Source organism: Heteronotia binoei, chromosome 8 (assembly GCF_032191835.1).
Source record: "Heteronotia binoei isolate CCM8104 ecotype False Entrance Well chromosome 8, APGP_CSIRO_Hbin_v1, whole genome shotgun sequence".
In the NCBI taxonomy this organism is placed as follows: domain Eukaryota; kingdom Metazoa; phylum Chordata; class Lepidosauria; order Squamata; family Gekkonidae; genus Heteronotia; species Heteronotia binoei.
Genome location: NC_083230.1, coordinates 92,205,317 through 92,225,038, shown reverse-complemented (window position 1 = coordinate 92,225,038; position 19,722 = coordinate 92,205,317). Strand labels below are relative to the sequence as shown.

The 19,722-nt window shown below is 41.7% G+C and overlaps 1 protein-coding gene across 2 annotated transcripts; it reads right to left on the bottom strand.

Moving 5' to 3' along the window:
• NFYB (nuclear transcription factor Y subunit beta) lies at positions 1 to 15,518 on the bottom strand. 2 transcript variants are annotated; one of them, XM_060245588.1, is made up of 7 exons: positions 15,267 to 15,518; positions 6,971 to 7,064; positions 3,375 to 3,505; positions 2,629 to 2,826; positions 1,575 to 1,656; positions 638 to 717; positions 1 to 438 (listed from the first exon to the last, which is right to left on the bottom strand). In XM_060245588.1, exons 2-7 carry the CDS (start codon positions 7,062 to 7,064, stop codon positions 406 to 408), a joined length of 618 nt encoding a protein of 205 aa, XP_060101571.1. In that variant the 5' UTR covers positions 15,267 to 15,518; the 3' UTR covers positions 1 to 405. The 2 variants fall into 2 exon arrangements, with proteins under 2 accessions (XP_060101571.1, XP_060101570.1); XM_060245587.1 differs by lacking the exon at positions 15,267 to 15,518 and adding an exon at positions 12,110 to 12,173.
• Positions 15,519 to 19,722: the final 4,204 nt, after the last annotated feature.

The window sequence follows — 19,722 nt, the reverse complement described above, 5'->3', positions numbered from 1 at the left end:
TACAGTACCCTTATATTTTATTCAAAGGGTAAACATTAATTAAACCCAGCTGTTTACTTGAATTACAAAAGTAACATGATTCAATATGAAAATAAGAAACTGTCTACAAATCTCTTGACAGTAGTAAATTGCAATTTACAATGCATACAGGAGTTATACAGAGCAACAAACTCTTGTACAAAACAAAAATACTTTTAATACCTTTAAAATCCAATTTTTTAAAATCATTCATGAGAAAAAGTTCGAGTCAGAGTTTACACCTCAATTAGTCAAGCCTCAGGAAGCTACATTACAGCTACTGAATATACAAAGTGACACTTTCTTCTTCGCCAGCCATTTCAAACCTTTCTGCTTTCCCTAGTTCCTCCCATGTCTCACAGCCCCAGATCCAAAGCCTTCTTCAAATCATGAGAATTGAATTTGCTGAACACCAGAGATCTAGGGAGTGAAAGGGGGAGGGGGAGATTACTTTAAATAAATTACTCAAAATGCACATTTACTTTCAGTGCCTAACCGTTAAAATTCCAAGTTCTTTCATTTATTAGCCTTCTGGTTGCTTCCCATTGTGTCTGTAGAGTGAAAAAATCAACCCCCTCCCCCCCACACACAAAAAAAGGATGAGGGCTGGACAATGCACCTGTTGGTAAGATGTTGTATAGACCATAACGTTTTGCTGTTGGCCATCTGTAGTTATCAAACCTGCTGGCAACTGGTTTGCTAGAAGAGAAAATAATATTTCAGTGAACAAGTTCACACAGCAACACACCCAAGTTATGAAAAAATGATTTGAGTACAGATAGGCAAAATGAGGGAATACATGGAGCCACACACTAATTTTTTGTATTTCAATAATTTATCCAACTGCAGGCTAAAGACTGATTCACACATACACATTCATCACTTCATAATTCCCATTTGTGAATAAATTCACAGGCACAGTGAGCATGTTACCATACATCAGGGGTCCCAATATTTCTGAACCTGTGGGTGGTGGGTGCAACCACAAAATGGCTGCTGCGGGGGAAGAACCAATTATTTTGCTGGGATTATATTTGTTGTTCTGACATTACCCTCCTTGCATTGTTTAAAAATGAATATTATTCAGAAATATTTTTCTTCCATATACACAACAGAGAGTTAACTAAGAAACTCTCATCTAGCAGTACCTCTTAATTTTACAACAATCTAACATACCCATGGCAACAGGAAAACATGTGTCTCCTTTACATAAGCCCTTGTCTCATGAACATAGCTATATTTTTATCCTGTAGTATTACTTGTAACAATGACAACTGGTTCTGAGGAAGGACAATAGGTTTAATGGAACCAATTCAACATTCAGCAGTAAGAAATGTTGACCTAAGTGTACCACAAGGATGTGTGAACCAAGAAACCTCAAGTTCATTCTAGTGTCTCTTTCAAGGCTCACTGGAAGTCACACAGCATCAGTCTTTGGTGGACTGTGATGCAATTCTGGTGTTATCAAACCACTGCAGAAGTACTGACCACTGAGCATTTTTTTTCCTCCAGTAATACTTGCCCAATGTGAACTCACAGCTTCAAGTGATACTTACTAAATGCTTCCTCTGTAAGCTCTTCACTAAGACCATCTGCTGTGGTAACTGCTCCCCCGATTCCCTTTTCTCCTTTCATTGCCTTGAAAAAGCACAAAAATCTCCTATGAGGATACTGGAAGCATCAATGCTATAAAACCAAACGGCATACATTCTGGAATATCTACTGAGCTCCCAATTTTTTTGTTTTTTCAAGTACAACTTCTCCATAACAGAATTTCATTTGCTAGGTACACATATATAGAATTCTCAATACTAAAATAAGTCCTCCAATTATTACAAGAAGAGTTCTGCAGCAGGCATTAGTGATAACCTTTCATTTATATTTTAAAAACAAACTGAAGAAAAACAGGATGAGGCAAAGGAATCAAAACTGGCACTGCTTTAAACCACCAAAAAGATCAAAGAGTTCACATATCTGTAATATTCTGTCATATTATTTAGAAGTTGCCACGGCACAGCTACAATGGCCAGGCTGTGTGGGACAGCTGAGGTCTACACGGACCTGTCATTACCCTTACCCACCCAGGTTCTACTCACTCATCTTCTTCCTCAGCCTGGCTGGTGGCTGCTCTTGCTGCAGGGAAAGGACTGGTAAGCAAGCAGCAAAAAGGAGGACCTGCAGCAGCCACTGCCACCAGCTGATGCTCCCTTATACCTTGGTATGGGTACAGTGAAGAGTAGCAGGTGCTGCCTGCTGAACAGTGGCAAAAAGGGAGAGATTCTCTGCTTGCTCCTCCCATCTCTGGGACATGATTAAATACATGAGAAGTTAAATAGAGGCAAGGCCGGGAGTTAAGAAGAAACAGCCAAACAAGGCAGCAATACAGACCACATCCTTAAAGAATGTAACTGCTAGGCTCATCAGTTCAAACAAGCTCCTCAATAAAGCAGTAATTCAGCCTTTAATAGCATTCAAAAAAAGTGTGCCCCAACCACACCACTGATGTTTGGCTACTCTGGAACACAAGGAAGGATTTTACAAGTCAATCATATAAACCATGTTTCTGGAAAGTGCTGCAAATGAGACCCTGAAAGAGTCAGCAGTACAAACCTCTCTGAACTTCTGGAGATACAACTTCAAAGGTTCAACATAGCTGTCAAACCCCAGGGTGGACATGGCAAAAAGAATATCTTCCCCATTTATAGTCTTCCGTTTTTCTTGGTGACACCTCTCGCTTGCTTCTGACGTTATAAAGCTGATAAATTCACTTACACACTCCTGCACACACTCCTTTGCGTCTTTAGCAATCTGGAAAAAATACAACCAGCTTATAAAACACAGATTTAGTTTAAATAAACAGACATATCCAAGCAGACATACCCAAACAGGACTGATAATATTAACAAGTTTGGACCATTGATCCAGCAAAAAAAAAAAAAAGGGGGGGGGGGAGGCAACTAAGCTGATACACTAAACTTCATCAAATCCTAGAGAAGAGGTATTTCTAAGAATTATGAATGTGGCAGTTTTTCAGCATGACAAGTTTGAAAAACATGGCAGACAATACTACTCCGAAGAAAATGGAAGCTGGCCCACTTTAGGGGAGTGTGTGCATCTTACATGCGATGGAAATGCAAAGATTCCGTTTTAGACAGGATGGGGCTGCAGATGAGGCACTTGCTATTCCTGTTCCCCACCATGACATCATCCTATAATCAAACAGTGTTACATTTTCATCTCCTTTGAATGCAACCCCAAAGACAAGGCGTCTTTCAAAACATTTGTTATAAACAAACTTTCCTGATCCTGCATGTCAAGTGAAAAACAGTAACAACACTCTCTTTTGGAGTTACTACCTTTCCCGTCTGAGGTATGGCATTTTTCATTATCCTCGCCACGTTTGCAATTGGAAGGTATATATCTTGTTCTCTAAAGCTCTCTTTGGAGCCATTTGTGTCTTCATGATCATTCATGCTATCTTCAGTGTCTAAGAACACACACAAAAAATAGTATTAGCACAGAATGCATTGTACACCTTTTGGTCACTTTACTTTTTCTCCAGTCAGGAATTCATCTACCTCAGAAAAGACATCAGCAAAGCCTCAGGTCATCATCAAGCAGACTGCTATAAAAGAACTGTCATAAAGTGTCATTTTTCCTCAAGCTTCTTTGATGATTCCCTGGCCTGATACCACAGTTTTGCACAATACTGAGAAAAGTTTAAAGAGGGACACAAGGCACTGAAACAAGTTTATTTCAAGTTTACAGAACAACGGTGCTTCCTTAGAGCACTGGATGATTTTTATTTTATTTCTTCGGCTTATATCCCGCCCTTCCTGCCGAAGCAGGCGCAGGGCAGCTTACCTTTCACAAAAGTTACATAAAAACCAGTAACAATATAAACCTCAATCATAAAAATACAGTATAATTAAAAACAAACAGTATTGGGTGCTATTCGATCGCAGAGAATAGGTCCTAGAGTCGCGATTATGCATTTCAGGTGGGCCAGATGGTTTAGTGTCTGTTGTCATTGACCTTAGGTAGCAAATACCTGGCAGAAGAGCACTGTTTTGAAGGCCCTGCAGAACTGTGCAAGCTCTTGCAGGGCCCAACCTCCTCTGGAAGCTCATTCCACCAGCATGGAGCTACAACAGAAAAAGCCCTGGCTCTAGTCGTCATAAGCAGGTTTTGCAACCCTCACCAAAGTGCTCTCTGGGGAACATGTGGGGAAAGGTGGTCCCTGGCCATATAGGGCTTTAAAGGTGATAACCAGCACCTTGAAGCGAATCTGGAAAGCAATAGGTAACCAGTGCAGCGCTTTCAGCACAGGTTAAATATGCTCCCATAAAGGAAGCCCTGTTAACAACCTGGCTGTAGTATTCTGCAGTAGTTGAAGCTTCTGGGTTTGGAACAAGGCCAGCCCCATGTAGAGGGCATTACAGTAATCCAATCTTGAGGTGACCACAACATGGATCACTGTCAAGTCAAGTCAAGTTAGCCTTTATTGGCATAAAATATATATATGTATATATCAGAGCAAATTGGGTTTTTTTTTTTAAAAAAAGATAAAATGGAACCATTGCATACATATACGTCAGGAAAAGCATAAACAATTTCTGAGATCCTCTGGCATGATGCAAATTGTTTAATTTTAACTGATATTATTGTAATCGTGACACTGAGAAATGGATCACTGTCGCCAAGTCATCGCGTTCGAGAAAGGGAACTGTCTTATCAGCTGAAAATGATAGAAGGCTAATTTTGCAGTGGCTGCTACCTGGGCCTCCATTGTTAGAGAGGGATCCAGGAGCACCCCTAGGCTTTTAACCTTTGGCACCAGCGTAGGTGGCGTTCCATCGAAGGTCGGTAGAGAGACCTCTGGTTCCAGACCATGACGACTTAGATACAGGACCTCCGTCTTCGTCGGATTCAATTTCAGTTGACTCAGCTTGAGCCATCTAGCCACGGCTTGTAAGGTCATGGACAGATCTTCCAGGGTGGAGTCGGACTGGCCACCCATCAACAGATAGAGCTGGGTGTCATCTGCATACTGATGGCATCCCAGCCCAAACCTCCGGGCAATCTGGGTAAGCGGGCGAATGTAGATGTTAAATAACATCAGGGGAAGACTGCCCCCTGTGGCACACCACATGTAAGTGGGTGCCTCCGGGATAGTCTCTCCCCTATCGCCACCCTCTGTCCCCAACCCTGGAGAAAAGAGAAGAGCCATTGTAAGGCCAACCCCTGGATCCCAGCATTGGCGAGGCGGCGGGTCAGTAACTGATGGTCGACCGTGTCCAATGCAGCCGACAGGTCCAATAGCATCAGTACCACCGAACCGCCTCTATCCAAATGTCTCTGGAGGTTATCTGTGCGGGCAACCAGAACATCTCCATCCCACGACCCGGACGAAAGCTGGATTGGAAAGGATTGAGCATGGAAGCGTCATCCAGAAAGCTCGGTAGCTGCACTGCTACCGCCCTTTCAATGATCTTGCCTAAAAAAGGCAGATTTGACATTGGCTGTTAGTTTGCCAACACAGCTGGATCAAGTGATGGTTTCTTTAGAAGGGGGCGGACCACTGCCTCCTTAAGAGACTGGGGGAAGGTTCTTTCAAGTAGGGACCTGTTGACAATTTCCCTCAGAGGATCCCATAGCTCTTGGCCAGGTTTAAATAGCTAAGATGGACATGTGTCCCAACTACAGGTGGTTAAGCATACTGTGGAGAGCGTTCTGTCGACTTCCTCTAGGCTGAGTGGAGTGAAGTAATCCAAAACCTGACTAGAAGACGTGTACAGAGCCTCGAGTTCATTTACTGTCTCAATTGCGGCAGGGAGGTCATGGCGGAGTGACAAGACTTTATCTGCGCAAAAGCTTGCAAAAGCCTAACAGCCGATATCCAATTCCCTACCATTTGGTTTACCCTGTTTCAGGGTAGTTAAGGACCTAACTGAAATAAACAATTGTGCTGGGTGTGAGTTCGCAGACACAATCAGGGCCATAAGATAGACTTTCTTAGCAGCCTTGACTGCTACCTCATAGGTTCTCATAAACGACATAAAAGCTGTTCTTGTCACTTCATTCTGTCATGTCACTGATTCAGAATCAAGAAACTCACTGATAATTCTATAAGGCACATGGACACTGCATTTTATTATGCAAAGATTTTAGCTTCTGAAGATTTTAAATTGCCATTTTTACTAATATTTTAGGAGGCTATTTTTTGGGGGGGGGTTACATTTTGTGTTACTTTTGTATAAAGCAATTTACAAATATTGGTACTAAACTAGATATACTCCTTAAATATTGGCAGTTTTAGAATTACACAGTTTTCTTAATTTGCATCAAGTCACAAAAGGTATTACACATCTGTCAGTATTTTAAGTACTACAATATAAAAACAGAGCTTCAACGTTAAGTAGGTCAACTTAAGTACTCAGACCTTTTTTCCTTTTGCAAACAGTATATTGCTTGTCTTAAGTATTATCTGCCCAATATTCTTAGAACAGAATAAGTCTAGAATTAGTTTAACCTTACACAAAAAGAAAAATTAGGTATATTACACTATTAAAACCAGACAAGTATTTTGAGCATATATTTTTAAAACTGGTGCTATTTTAAAATAGCACCAAAACTGTTGTTTTAAGATTGTATTAATAATTTTAAATTGCAAATTGTTTAATTTTAACTGATATTATTGTAATCATTTTTATTGCTATTGTTTTAGTGTTTCACTGTTGATATTTAATGTTGTTAGCCGCCCTGAGCCTGCTCCGGCGGGGAGGGCGGGATATAAATACAAAAAATAAATCAAACATACAGAATTAGCAGTTCTAAGGAGAACCACAATACTAATTTGTTAAAGCCAAAGCAAATAACTCTATTCAGTACCAAAGGACCACAACATTAGCCATAAGATAATTATCAGTGTTAGAACTAATACATTACTTACCATCATGAGGCTGTATCACATAGTGACTACCACCAATGTAATCTCCAGCAATTCCTAGCTGAGAAGCATCTGTTGTAGAGCTATCACCATCCATCTGGAATAGAAAAGCAATGTCTTGAATAATCCACATCAATTTATTAAGCATACCATTTATCTGAATAAGCTTTAGTAGAAGTGAATTCAATGTACGCATGTCTGCTGACATCTGAATTTTTTTTGATCTTAGCTGATTATTACTTATTGATCTTTTTACTCAAACAACATCTTCTGAAGAGTTTTAGTTCACAGCAGAATTTCTAAAATTCATGAATAATATGAAGCAATCTATTGATTAAAAATTACTTTAGATTTGTGGAAAAGCAACCAGCTACTTTGCTCTTTCTTTCAAACAACCACACAGAAAGAATCTGGCAAATACCTTCAGGTCATACATGGCAGGTCTGCTACATATACACTATCAAAAGATTAAACTCTACTGCGCTACACGTTAAAAAGTAAAGGTTGACCACAGTGACTCTTGAAAGCAAATTAATTATTCAACATAGTATTTCTATTAAAGTTTTTAGTGAAATGACAGGGAATATGCTATCATGTCTGCACTATTATAAGATAAAGAAAATAGTTTTATATTTATTCCTGCATATGCAGTATTTCAGCCAGTTTAATTAAATGCAATATGTACCTATATAAGCATGGAAACAGAATAGGTGTTCAAATCTGCAAAACAAATTACTCCAGTGCTGGGTTGTAGTTTATTTTCACAACCCTGGGCTTATCTTCTAGACACTGGACCCCTACATTCACAGGACCAACAATAAAAAGTTGGATAAGGGTGAACACTTAAAAAGAGGACAGATCCTATTATAGCCAACAGTCTCAATAGTAAAAATTTAGGAACAACTGAGGACTATTTGTCATAGGAGGTGACAATGTAGAAATTTTACTTGCCTGTGAAAATGTTAAGCATTTTTTCCCTCCCCTTCGTACTGCACTGTTTATTAGATTATGCAGTATTTGCATAATGTCATTGTTCTGTAATTGAGAAATCCAGTCTACTGGATGCATTATAATTTCACTGTTCATTAATAGTGACATCTAGTTTTATTGCATAGTTAATTGTGTGCATTATATTGATGTTTATTGCACTGTTCTTAGAGTACTCTAATCCTTGTTGAGTCTCAACAAGATGGACAGCAAATGAAATAAAAACAATTATTACACTTTAAAAACTGAAGTATTAAAGTGGTCATCCAACAAGTTAATGTTTAAACAGAGCAATAAGCTCAGCGTTGTTTCATGAAAACTGTATTTTATTTCATAGACCATGATACGAGTCTCATAACATGGAATTCCAAAAACTAGCATATGAATACTTACAATAACTGTTAATTATCATTTTCTGTCATAGCAAATAGTTACGTAGCATTGTCTTGTATATACTTAGTCCTAAATCTAGGAAACTATTTTAGATAATGAACAGGTTTCTATGGTTACCTATTATTCAAATTGCTGAGACAGGTTTCCTCTACTGATTCTTTACAGCAGCATTTCCCATTTGCAGGGTCACGACCTGGTACCGGGCCACGGAAGCCTCAATACCGGGTCACAAGAAAAGCCAAAGCTAGCCTCACCCCCAGCAAAGCATGAGCTCTGCTCTGCTTCCTTCCTTTCCCATCTCTCTGTTGTGCAGAGAAAAGCTAGGCTTGAAGACTGACACAGGCTGCAAAGCCTGAGCTCCATTTTCCTTCCTTCCATCCCCCAACGTCTCTGTGTTGTGCAGAGAAAAGCTAGGCTTGAAAACTGACACAGGCTGCAAATCCTGAGCCCCATTTTCCTTCCTTCCATCTCCCAACATCCCTGTGTTGTGCAGAGAGGAGCTGGGCTGCTTTTAAAGGCATGGAAAACACAGCCAGTAAAAATCTGCAAGCCCCTCATAAATATTCTTTTTGGGATAACTGCAGAAAAGCTTGTATGAACTTCATATAACTTGAAATTAATTCATTAATTGCAGTACAGTTCTCTGCTTCCTTTCACAGCAATTGACCAGTGTTTCAGCCAAGGAAATGTATGAAAAATAGCTGTCAAAAGATTTTCTTGAAACCAAGCAAGCTTGGTTGTAGCTTGAGGTAGGGTCCCAGTAGTAGCCTACTAAATAGGAAGTAGGAAGGGCCTACTAAATGTGTCAGCATATTTTGAGGTAGAGCAGCTGCCCAGGCCCAGTGTGGGTGGTACACAGTGCTGGCATTCCTGATGGCAATGGCAACAGCACTCCCAACTGCATACACTGGCCAGTGCTGTTGGGGAAGGGGTATGTAGGTGGTGCAGGCAATTGAACATGGGCATTAGGAGTGCTTGCAAGCTGGAGAAGAACAGACAAACAGATAGGTGCATGCAGGTGGGGGGTGGGAAGAGAGGACCCTGGGAATGTATGAAAAAGTTGCAGGCTGCCCACTTTCCACCCCCATTTTGACTCAGCATGAGTTTAAGAGAGATTTTTCTGAAAACGAAGTTACTTTAGAAGAAGCAGCAGGTTTGGGGGAGTGCCCTAGAAGTGACATCACAGGAAGAGCTGGAGTTTTGGTTCAGTGTGCCCCAGAAGTGACATCAATTGGCCCTTGACCTGGAAGTGACACTACAGGAAATGACATAATTCCTGTCTCCCAGCTCCACCCCCAAAACCTCCTGGCTCCACCCCCAAATTTTAGTGGGCCACGAAGGAGAAGTGTAAAAATAACCGGGTCACGGGGGGGGGGAGGAAGTTTGGGAAACCCTGCTTTACAGAATAAAAGCACTAACAAAAACAAGCACATACTTTGTTATAAATACTATTCATTTTAATTGCCTAATACCAGGCTGTAGGCAATGTATTATCAGGAACAAGAAACAGTTGCTGCCAATGACTTATACCACAAACAAACAAATGCATTAACACTAAAACATTAGGAGTCCACTAGTTTTATCCTAACCCTAAGGTATGAGCTGACAAGTTACTAGCCCTCATGGTAATGCACAAAGATTGAGTGTATGAATACTGGGCCTCACCCACCAAACAATGATCTTTGCAAATCCAGTTAATTTAGCAGAAACAGTGATATTTTTGGTTTGGTATACTCAGTGGGCACAATACAAGAGAAATAAAGCAGTCCTCAAGTCCCTATGGCTTGGATTACATTAATTACGGTAAGTCTAAGAAGCTCAGAAACAAGACTGGCTGGGAAGCTGCAAGGTCTTCAGAGGTTCTGCCTTATACTGCTACACATACTGTACTCGTCACAATTTTATCCCAAGTTTCCTTCACTCAGAGTGGTACACATACAACTCCCTTGCCACATATGACCTTAAGAATCTTGTAAGTAAAGCTGAGAGAAAGTGACTGGCTCAAGGTATCCCAGTAAGTCACACAGCTGAGCAGGGAATTGGACATGTCTCCCCAGTCAAGGTGCAGTACTCCAGGAACAGCATCACACACTGACACTCATGACATCACTGCTAATGTTCACAGATACATCACGACATCACTACCTAAGCCATTCTTGCATACATACAACCAGTTCCTAAATTCCCAATTCCAGAAAATAATTATATACTGTCTTTACAAAGATTAAAGTCTAAAAAGCATTTTGGTCCACACTAGAATCATAAACTAGCTACAAGACTAAAATGCCTTTCCAAACAAGATTCATTTACTTTTTAAAACAAACACTGGCAGTTAAGGCAAAGGGAGAAAACAGAAGGGAGGAATCTGACTTCATCCACTCCAACATTCTGTCCAAAAGAAGGATTTCAAGAGGGACACAGCATTCCACCAAAACATAATTTTTGAGGAAGGAGAAGTTCTCCAAATAACTAGAAGGAGGTAGCCATGTTAGTTAGTCACGGCCAAAGAAAACAACTGCTAGTATTTAAGAAGCCACTTGACTTTTGTTTTATTGTTCTTCCAGTAAGACAGGGATAAGAAATTTCAGGAGCTGTAGATATATGTGGCTGTTAAATATAATGTTGTTACGTGTAGCTTATCAATGATACCACCACTAGGATTTCTTAATTAAAGCAAATTGTTATTATTAGATTCTAATTATTTCAGCAGTCATCTGAAATGCATGTGGCCAATATTTACATAAATACATCTTGGGACTCTTGATTTATATTACATACTACTACGTAATATAACTACATTTGCCAGAATATAATTTGAAAGGCTCTGATTTTATTGAAGATATTCTGAACACACAAAAGAGCAATGCAGCACTAAAACATCACACTGCACAACAGCTCCTAGAACAGGTGGCCATACTTGCTTAGTGTAAAAGCCACATAGAATAAATATAAGCCAATAAAGGCTTTTGTTGTTGTTGAATAAACATCAGAAATCTGAGAGCCACAATACTTGAATGTCAGATATTTGAGAGCTGCAAGACAGGTAGTCAGGCAGGCAAAGAGATGGGGGAAGAGGGAGAGGTGGAAACAAAGCAACTCTTTGATCTGGGGTGTCAAGCAACAAAATGCTTGACCCAAGAAGTAATATGCTGTTTAAAATTATTTTTCCTGCAGTGATTGCTGAGATGGTCACATGAAGCTGTTGTCCTGTAGTTGGTAGCAATGGATGGGCTATAGAGGAGTGCCAAGAAACTGCTGAATTAGGATTAAACAAAATATAGTTATGTTGTAAGAGAGTCAGTAAAATGCATTCCTAGTAACTTTAAATGCATTCTCCAAGCCAAGCCAGGCAGCAGCTTGGAGAAGTGATTTAATGAGAGAAACACCTTCTCCAAGTCAACCAACGGAGTAGCGGGGGCTTCGAGAGCCACACAATATGTGTGAAAGAGCCACATGTGGCTCCCGAGCTGCAGTTTGGCCACCCCGTCCTAGAAATATGGGGCATATTAAAGGTTTGCCCTACCTACAAAGATTTGCATTAAATTTCTGACAGTTGTTCAATCAACTCTTTTCTGAGAAACCAGGACCCTGACTACCTGAAAAACTCTAAAAACAAATGTTGTGCTATTTTTTCTCTACATCATTTGATTTAAACAACTGAGGAAGTAAATATCCTCATTCCATTTTGTGCTCCACTACAAAACAACCTAGATTCAAATTTTGTAAATAGCAGTGCTATACTCAGAGAAATGCTAGTACTACCTGAACATGGGAGCAGAGCAAAATGCCATCTTGTACTAGGAATGCATTTTACTGATGCTCTTACAACATAACTATATTTTGTCCTTTATGATTTTAACAAGCTAGGTTAGTTTAAGAAGTTACTCAGTAGTGCAAGAGTATATCAGATTCCCTTCAAGCTCGTCACAGGCTTGCTGTCATCAAGAGGAGTGCTACAACACAAGTCCCTTATTCTTATAAAAGAAAGTCATCCTTTTTTTTAATTTGAGAGTTTCAGAAAAGTCTTTGAGAGATATTAATAAGATGATATGCCTGTTTACACACAAAGTAAACCAAATATTTTTTAAAAGTATGATTTCTTGGGCTTTCTAAAAAATACACTTGGAATACATTTTAAAAAGACTATGGCTACTCTGACCTTTCACTGTAAACAATTCAACCTTCATATAGTCTCTCTCTACATATATCTCAATAAAAGTCATAACAATGGTTTAGATATTATAGTTCAACACTTTCTAAACAAGGCATCATACTGCAACTGGTAACACCTGCACTGATGATACCTAAAATACCGTAGTTCCTTAATTGTAGTCTGTAGCTTTTTAGTTTAAATAGCCAAACAGATGTAGATGCTCAAGCATCCCCATGCAGTATAGGCAGCTGATCAGATGCAGCATGGTAATCAAAGGCCTGTCTTTCATAGACATCAATTGCTGTCCACTACTGACAGAACAGACAGCATCTCAAGACCATAAAAAGAAAAGGCAACTAACAGATCATACCAAAAGTATAAAACTTCCCTCATCTATCTTACTCATTAGTACCTCAGACAATGCAATACTTTAGCATCTACCACCACATTAGGCATTTAAAAAAAATCTCAACCCTCTATGTATCTTACAGGGAGTTTTATTTACATTATGTTTGCTTTGTTTCAGAGCCTGTATGCACACCTGATTCTACAAGTTTACACATGTAGACAAGTGCCTATAATACAGGCTTTCTTCTGCCAAAATTTTGTTTCTGGAAATGCCCTCCACATGGAAGAGAATCTGCACTACTAGAACTATAGTAGATTCAATAATCCACTACCAGCAACTGCACAAACTTAAGCCCAATTTTTATCCAGGTTCTTAAACATTAAACAAGTACGCTTCTATGGGAACTACCAACATGATAGGTAATTTATGTTTAGTCATTATTTAATCTTCCATATTGCATTCCAATCCAAATAACCTCTCATTCAATACAGCAGGTATCTGTATAAAACGTTTCCTTAATTTCACTTAAAAGTTCACAGCACCTTGCTTTTTAGCTACTATTTATATTACGCTTTCAAACCAAAATAATTGAATACTACCTATATTTGGCAGCTATTCCTATGGATCAAATGTGCTGGACAAGATTTTATCTTGAATTTCAGCTATTTTATCCTCAAGGGACGACGTGGGCACGTTCATGTAGATTTGTTTTTAAGCATATACACTATATCCAAAAGAAGAGGGAAAAGACTGTGTTGCACTTTCAGTTTGTTCATGTTTTAAAGCAGGCAAATCCATACAGCTGCAACTTAGGTTTGTTTTTCCCACCTCAGGAGTTAAAACACACAAATGGTGAAGCCATTTGGGCAAGCAAAAAAATTGAGTTCTCTGAATTACATAAGAAAAACCCACAGAACTCTTCCTAGGAGTCAAATATTTTGAACACAAGCCAGGTAAATTTATGCATACAGTTCATCACATGTATACACATTATTTGAAAAATAATTACAGACAGAATAATTCCAATGACCAGCGGTTGTGAATCCACCATTTTTTTTAAAAAAACTGTCATATTTCCAGTGAACTCCTGCGGCTAGAAGCCTAATGAAAAGCAGGAGCCTTAGCAATTAAAAGGGACGAGTGAGGGAGGAAAGAAGTTCATATGCTTTTTTTTGGGGGGGGGGGGTGAAGAAGAAATCACTCTCAGGAGCAGCCAGACACATTGCGGAGACATGCGCGAGGAAAATAGCCCCCCTCTCTCCCCCTCGATGCACACGCACGCGCGACACAACAAAAACAGCACCAAAACCCACCCACCTTCGAGTCTGCTGCGCGCCGAGGTCAAGGCGAAGAGAGACAAAAAAAGACAGAGGGGGACTCCTCTTACGGGGAGGCGCTTTTGAAGCTTCTAACCCTTCTCGACCACAAAAACCTGAAACGCGGCCCAGCTCCGAAAGAATGGAGGGGCGAGAGAAGACATTTTCTTGGAGCCACTGTCATGGTGGTGGCGGGAGACGGAGGGAGGGGGAGAGCACAACCGGAGCTCTCCCTCCCTCCCCCCATTTTCTGAAATGACAAGGGGGGGGGGGGAGAGAAGAGCGAAAAAGAGACAAAGCACTTCTCCAGAAAGAGACACCCCTTGCCGCCGGGCGGGGGGGGGGGGGGAGAAAAACCGGCGGAGAAGGTTGGCGGGGGTAGGAAAGAGAAAATGAGCCGGAGGGGGAACATGAAAAGAGCCTCTCCAAAAGGCGGCACGGCATTACTGGAACCCACGCCTTTCGCTGGAGGCCCCCCCACCATGGCCTCCGCTGCCCTTTCCAGGCTTGGCGACACCGAGCTGGGAGGAGGGAAAAAAGGGGGGCCTGGAAGGATGAGGTCACAGGCGGCAAAAAACCGCTTCCTTCGGCCCTTTCCACACAAGCAAACAGCCCCCCCCCCCTCGAAGCCTACCATGAGCCTCCTCACTTCTCCCCCCCGCTCGAAGCCTTTGATGAGCCCCCTCATTTCTCCCCGCTCGAAGCCTATGAGCCCCCTCACTTCTCTTCCCCCCGCCGCGGCAGCTCCTGTCACAGCAGCCCCCCCCCACTATCCCCCCCCCCGGCTTTGAGGAGCCCGCCCGAGCACCGCCCGTCAGGTCCGCCTCAGCCGCCGCCTCCCCCCACGGCGGCAGTACAAAGACCAAAACGGGCGGAGGGGCCAGAGCGAGCCGGGCCCGGGCTTTGCCTCTCTCTCGCTCGCTCTCTCTCTGGCTAGCTCTTTCTTTCTTTCTCCTCGGCTGTCTCTCCTTCTCCCCGCACTTCCTGGTCCCCTCAGCGACGGCGCGGCGGCAGCGCCGGAGCCCGGGGAGGGAGACGGACATTTCATTCGAGCCTGCAGTGAAACCGGTTACCAATCATTGGCCGGAGCCAGGCACAAACCTCCAGTGCGGCCCTGGTTGGCTCCCTCCGCAAATCGGCTGTTTGGTTGGACAGAAAATGGCTGCGAAGGAACCAGTCCCAGCGCGGAGCACCGCTTCCCGCAGCCGGCTTCCCCTCCCTCCGCGCCGCCTCCTTACCCACCCCCTCCCTCGCACGCGGCTCTTCCTGCAGGGCGGCTCCCCTCCCGCCGCTCTCCCCTCCGGCAACTGCGCCAAGCTGTGGCGGGCATTAAGCGCCGGCCGTTTCCCTGCCGGAGTGGCGCTGTGCAGCTTTCGGTCTTTATATGCGAGCCCCCCCCTCCTTCCTTCTCTTCCCCCGCGGCCTTGTGCCCAGCTGAGGAAAAGGCACAAACTGTCGCCTTCTTTCCCCCACTTTTGCTGCTGCAGCTTCTCTCCCCTTCATCACGCAACGTCTGCTGACATATATCTTAAAGGAAGGCTGGAAGAAAAGGGTTCCTTGGAAATCAAGGCTCATCCGTAGGGCTGCCAACTTTGTGTGCGAAAATTCCTGGAGGTTTAGGGGTGGAGCCTGGGGAGGGTTCGGTTTTCGGCGGAAAGGGGGACCTCGACGGAATGTAATGCCAAGTTAAAGCCTCCAGAGCAGCCATTTTTCCCCCCGAGGGAAAACTGATCTTTGTAATTCGGAAATAGGGTTTTCTGCCTCCATGTGGGACCTGGGGAATCCCCTGCTATTACAGTTTATCTCCAGATTACAGAGATCAATTTCCCTGGAAAAAATGGATGCTTTGGAGGGTGGAATCTGTGGCCTTATACCCCACTATGGTCCCCACTCTCCCTCCATCTCCAAAACACCAGGAATTTCCCAACCTGGATCTGGAAACCCCAGCCCAGCCCACCCAGTCTGGAAATCAGTTTTAATTCTAAGAAATATCCAGGCCTCATTTGGAAGCTGGCAACCCTAACTCTTCAGCCATCCTCAAGAATTTGTGCAGGGATAATGAACGAAGAGATTGTAACTCCACCCTGAGTCCCCCTAATAATAACATCTGAGCATGTACAGAGCCTCTCCATGTCCTTCAAAGAGAATTAGGCAGCAAAGGGCTCTTCATTGAGGGAACAGGGAGGAGAATTAGACCAACAGCAGCACCAAAAGCAAACAAATTAACAAGCAGGATACCTAAAATGGCAGCCATTTTCTCTACTGAAGGATAGGTAGGTTGGACCTGTTAGTGGTCCTATTAAACTCCTAGTCTGAACTGTGGCACCTTTAAGGCCAACAAAGTTCTATTCTGGGTATAAGCTTTCAAATGCGTGCATACTTCTTTAGATAATGCTCCAGACCAACATGGCTGCCCACCTGAATCTATACTGGTCTGAGTTGCATAAGAACAATGCTGATGGAAGCAGGTTGCTTCTTTATTAATCTCGACAAACTAATTTTGAGAGGGATTTATAAAGAGTATCATTTTTATTCAGTGGGGTTTACTCTCAGGCCAGTCCGCTTAGGATGCAGTCTATGCATTGTACACATTTTTACATACAACCGAATCTTTACTGAACCATCACAAAGGCCTCCAAATGAAGGTTTTCAGTGGTGAATTAAACCTGCAGCTATTATCAGAAAATCATGGTGTTGTTTTCCTTTGAAAGAAGATTTTAAAATAAAACCTCAGGGAATTCCTATCAAAACCTCATCAAGCTTTTGAACTCAGTTCAAGTATACACTGCTGAAGCACAAAACTACAAGAACTTTGCATGGCTTTGAAGTTTCACTGAAAATGTTGTGCCAGCATCTGTTCAGTTCAGTAGTAGCATAACTTCGGCCTTGTATGGCACAGTTGTTTACAAGTCAGTTCTAATTGTGATTCAGGGCCAGTTCCAATATTATAATGGCTGTCTGGAGGTTGACGGGGAAATGCTGCAAGTTCTCCACGTGAAAAGAGCTTACTATGCAGATGCTCCTGATTACATGGAAATTCACCATATAGATATACAGTACTGGTGTAGACATTATTCATAAACAGGTATTCACATGGTTAACAGTTGTGAAGTATTTAAATAATAAAGGTAAAGGTAGTCCCCTGTGCAAGCACCAGTCATTTCTGACTCTGGGGTGACATTGCTTTCACAACGTTTTCATGGCAGACTTTTTATGGGGTGGTTTGCCATTGCCTTCCCCAGTCGTATACACTTTCCCCCCAGCAAGCTGGGTACTCATTTTACTGACCTCGGAAGGATGGAAGGCTGAGTCAACCTTGAGCTGGCTACCTGAACCCAGCTTCCGCCGGGATCGAACTCAGGTCGTGAGCAGAGTTTAGGGCTGCAGTACTGCAGCTTTACCACTCTATCACAGGGCTCTTGCATTTAAATAATACAGATAAATAAAAATGTGTTTTCAAGAGAAATGCATATGGGGAAAATATTTCTTTTTGGGGAATAATTTTAAATTGTTTAAATTACCATCCTACATATGCTGTTTACAACAGCAAAAAACAACACTCAAAGTCCCAACAAATTTTACATAAACCTTTTCCTGAATTATACAATTTACATAATTACAAATGCATTTACATACAATTCTTCCTTCACTAAACATATTACCAATACCATAAAATCAAAATACAATATATAGCTTTTTCTACAAGTATTCATAACAAGGTATGAATTGCATTGTTGTATTTGTCCTTTCAACTTTGTGTTATAGGTTGTACACTCTCCATCAACCACAGCCACTAATAATCCAATCTACATTTAGGTATTTTTTTGTCTATCGTATGTCACTAGCAGTGTTCCCTCTAAGCTGAGTTAGTGTGAGCTAGCTCACAGATTCTTAGCTTTCAGCTCACATATTTTTGTCTTAGCTCAGGAAGGATGACCCCAGAGCACACTAATTTATGCAGTAGCTCACAGCATTAATGCCAGTAGCTCACAACTTTTATGCCAGTAGCTCACAAAGTAGAATTTTTGCTCACAAGACTCTGCAGCTTATTGGCATGGGTTGGAGAAAGTAGAGAAAGGAGTACTTTTCTCCCTTTCTCACAACACAAGAACTTGTGGGCATTCAATGAAATTGCTGAGCAGTCAGGTTAGAACGGATAAAAGGAAGTACTTCTTCACCCAAAGGGTGATTAACATGTGGAATTCATTGCCACCGGAGGTGGTGGTGGCTACAAGCATAGCCAGCTTCAAGAGGGGATTGGATAAAAATATGGAGCAGAGGTCCATCAGTGGCTATTAGCCACAGCATATTGTTGGAACTGTCTGGGGCAGTGATGCTCTGTATTCTTGGTGTTTGAGGGTGGGCAAAGTGGAAGGGCTTCTAGCCCCACTTGTGAACCACCTGATGGCACTTAGGGGGAGAGTTTTGGCCACTGTGTGACAGAGTGTTGGACTGGATGGGCCATTGGCCTGATCCAACATGACTTCTCTTATGTTCTTATGTTGCTAGCTCTTTTAATTTCTACAGATGTACATTATCATTCTCTTTGGTGTCACACTTTTCATTTTCTGAAGTTGCTTCCGTCTCATCCACCCCAACGCTTGCATAGTTATCAAGTTCACAAGTCTAATGGTTGACTCAAGAACTTTCCCCTCCTCTGCTTCACTGGTGTTCTTTCATATTCAGTTCTTCGCTGATTCCTCTCTTGCTGATTCTGTGGTTCTTTGACTCTATGTGATGGTTCGAAACCCAACAACACACTCTTCCACCCTTGTTCTTTTATCCAAGGCTACTTCAGAATCTTAGTCAGTCTGACCCATACTTCCCTAGTAAGGTTCTCAGCTTCCTGCTGGGGGTGGGGGTTCCCGATTTCAGGGCCTTCAACATGCCACCATGAAACTGGCCAAAGCAGATAGAATACCACTGAAAAACAATGAGTATACTTCAGTCCTTCTATATGATTTATCCTATATGCAACTTTAAACCAGTGTATACAAAGATCAACATCAATTTCCAATTTCTTCCCTCCAGAAAATTTACAAATTATTAACGAACAATTAGTTTCAATACTTTCCAATAGAGGGATTTTCAGAAATCCTTCCTCCAGTGAACAAAGTTCATAATGCAGTCCATAAAGTCCTGTGAAATTCTTTCAAATGGAGGGGCCAAGAAATCCTTGCAGCCTTCATAAGATGTCTTCTCTAGATTTCAAGACATTTCAATACTGGTCTTCAGTTAATCAGGCTGTTAAAATAGAACCCGATTTCAGTAATTTCTTGCACAGTCTCAAAGTTCAAGGCTAAAACAGAATCATTGGGTTCTTCCCCTCCATTTGAAAGAATTTCACAAGAAGTTATGGACTGCATTATGAACTGTTTATTGGAGGAAGGATTTCTGAAAATCCCTCTATTGGAAAGTATTGGAATTAATTGTTGTTTGTTAATTGATGTTGATATTTGTGTACACTGATTTAAAGTTGTATATAGGATAAATCATATAGGACTGAAGTATACTCATTGTTTTTCAGTGGTATTCTATCTGCTTTGACTTTATACTG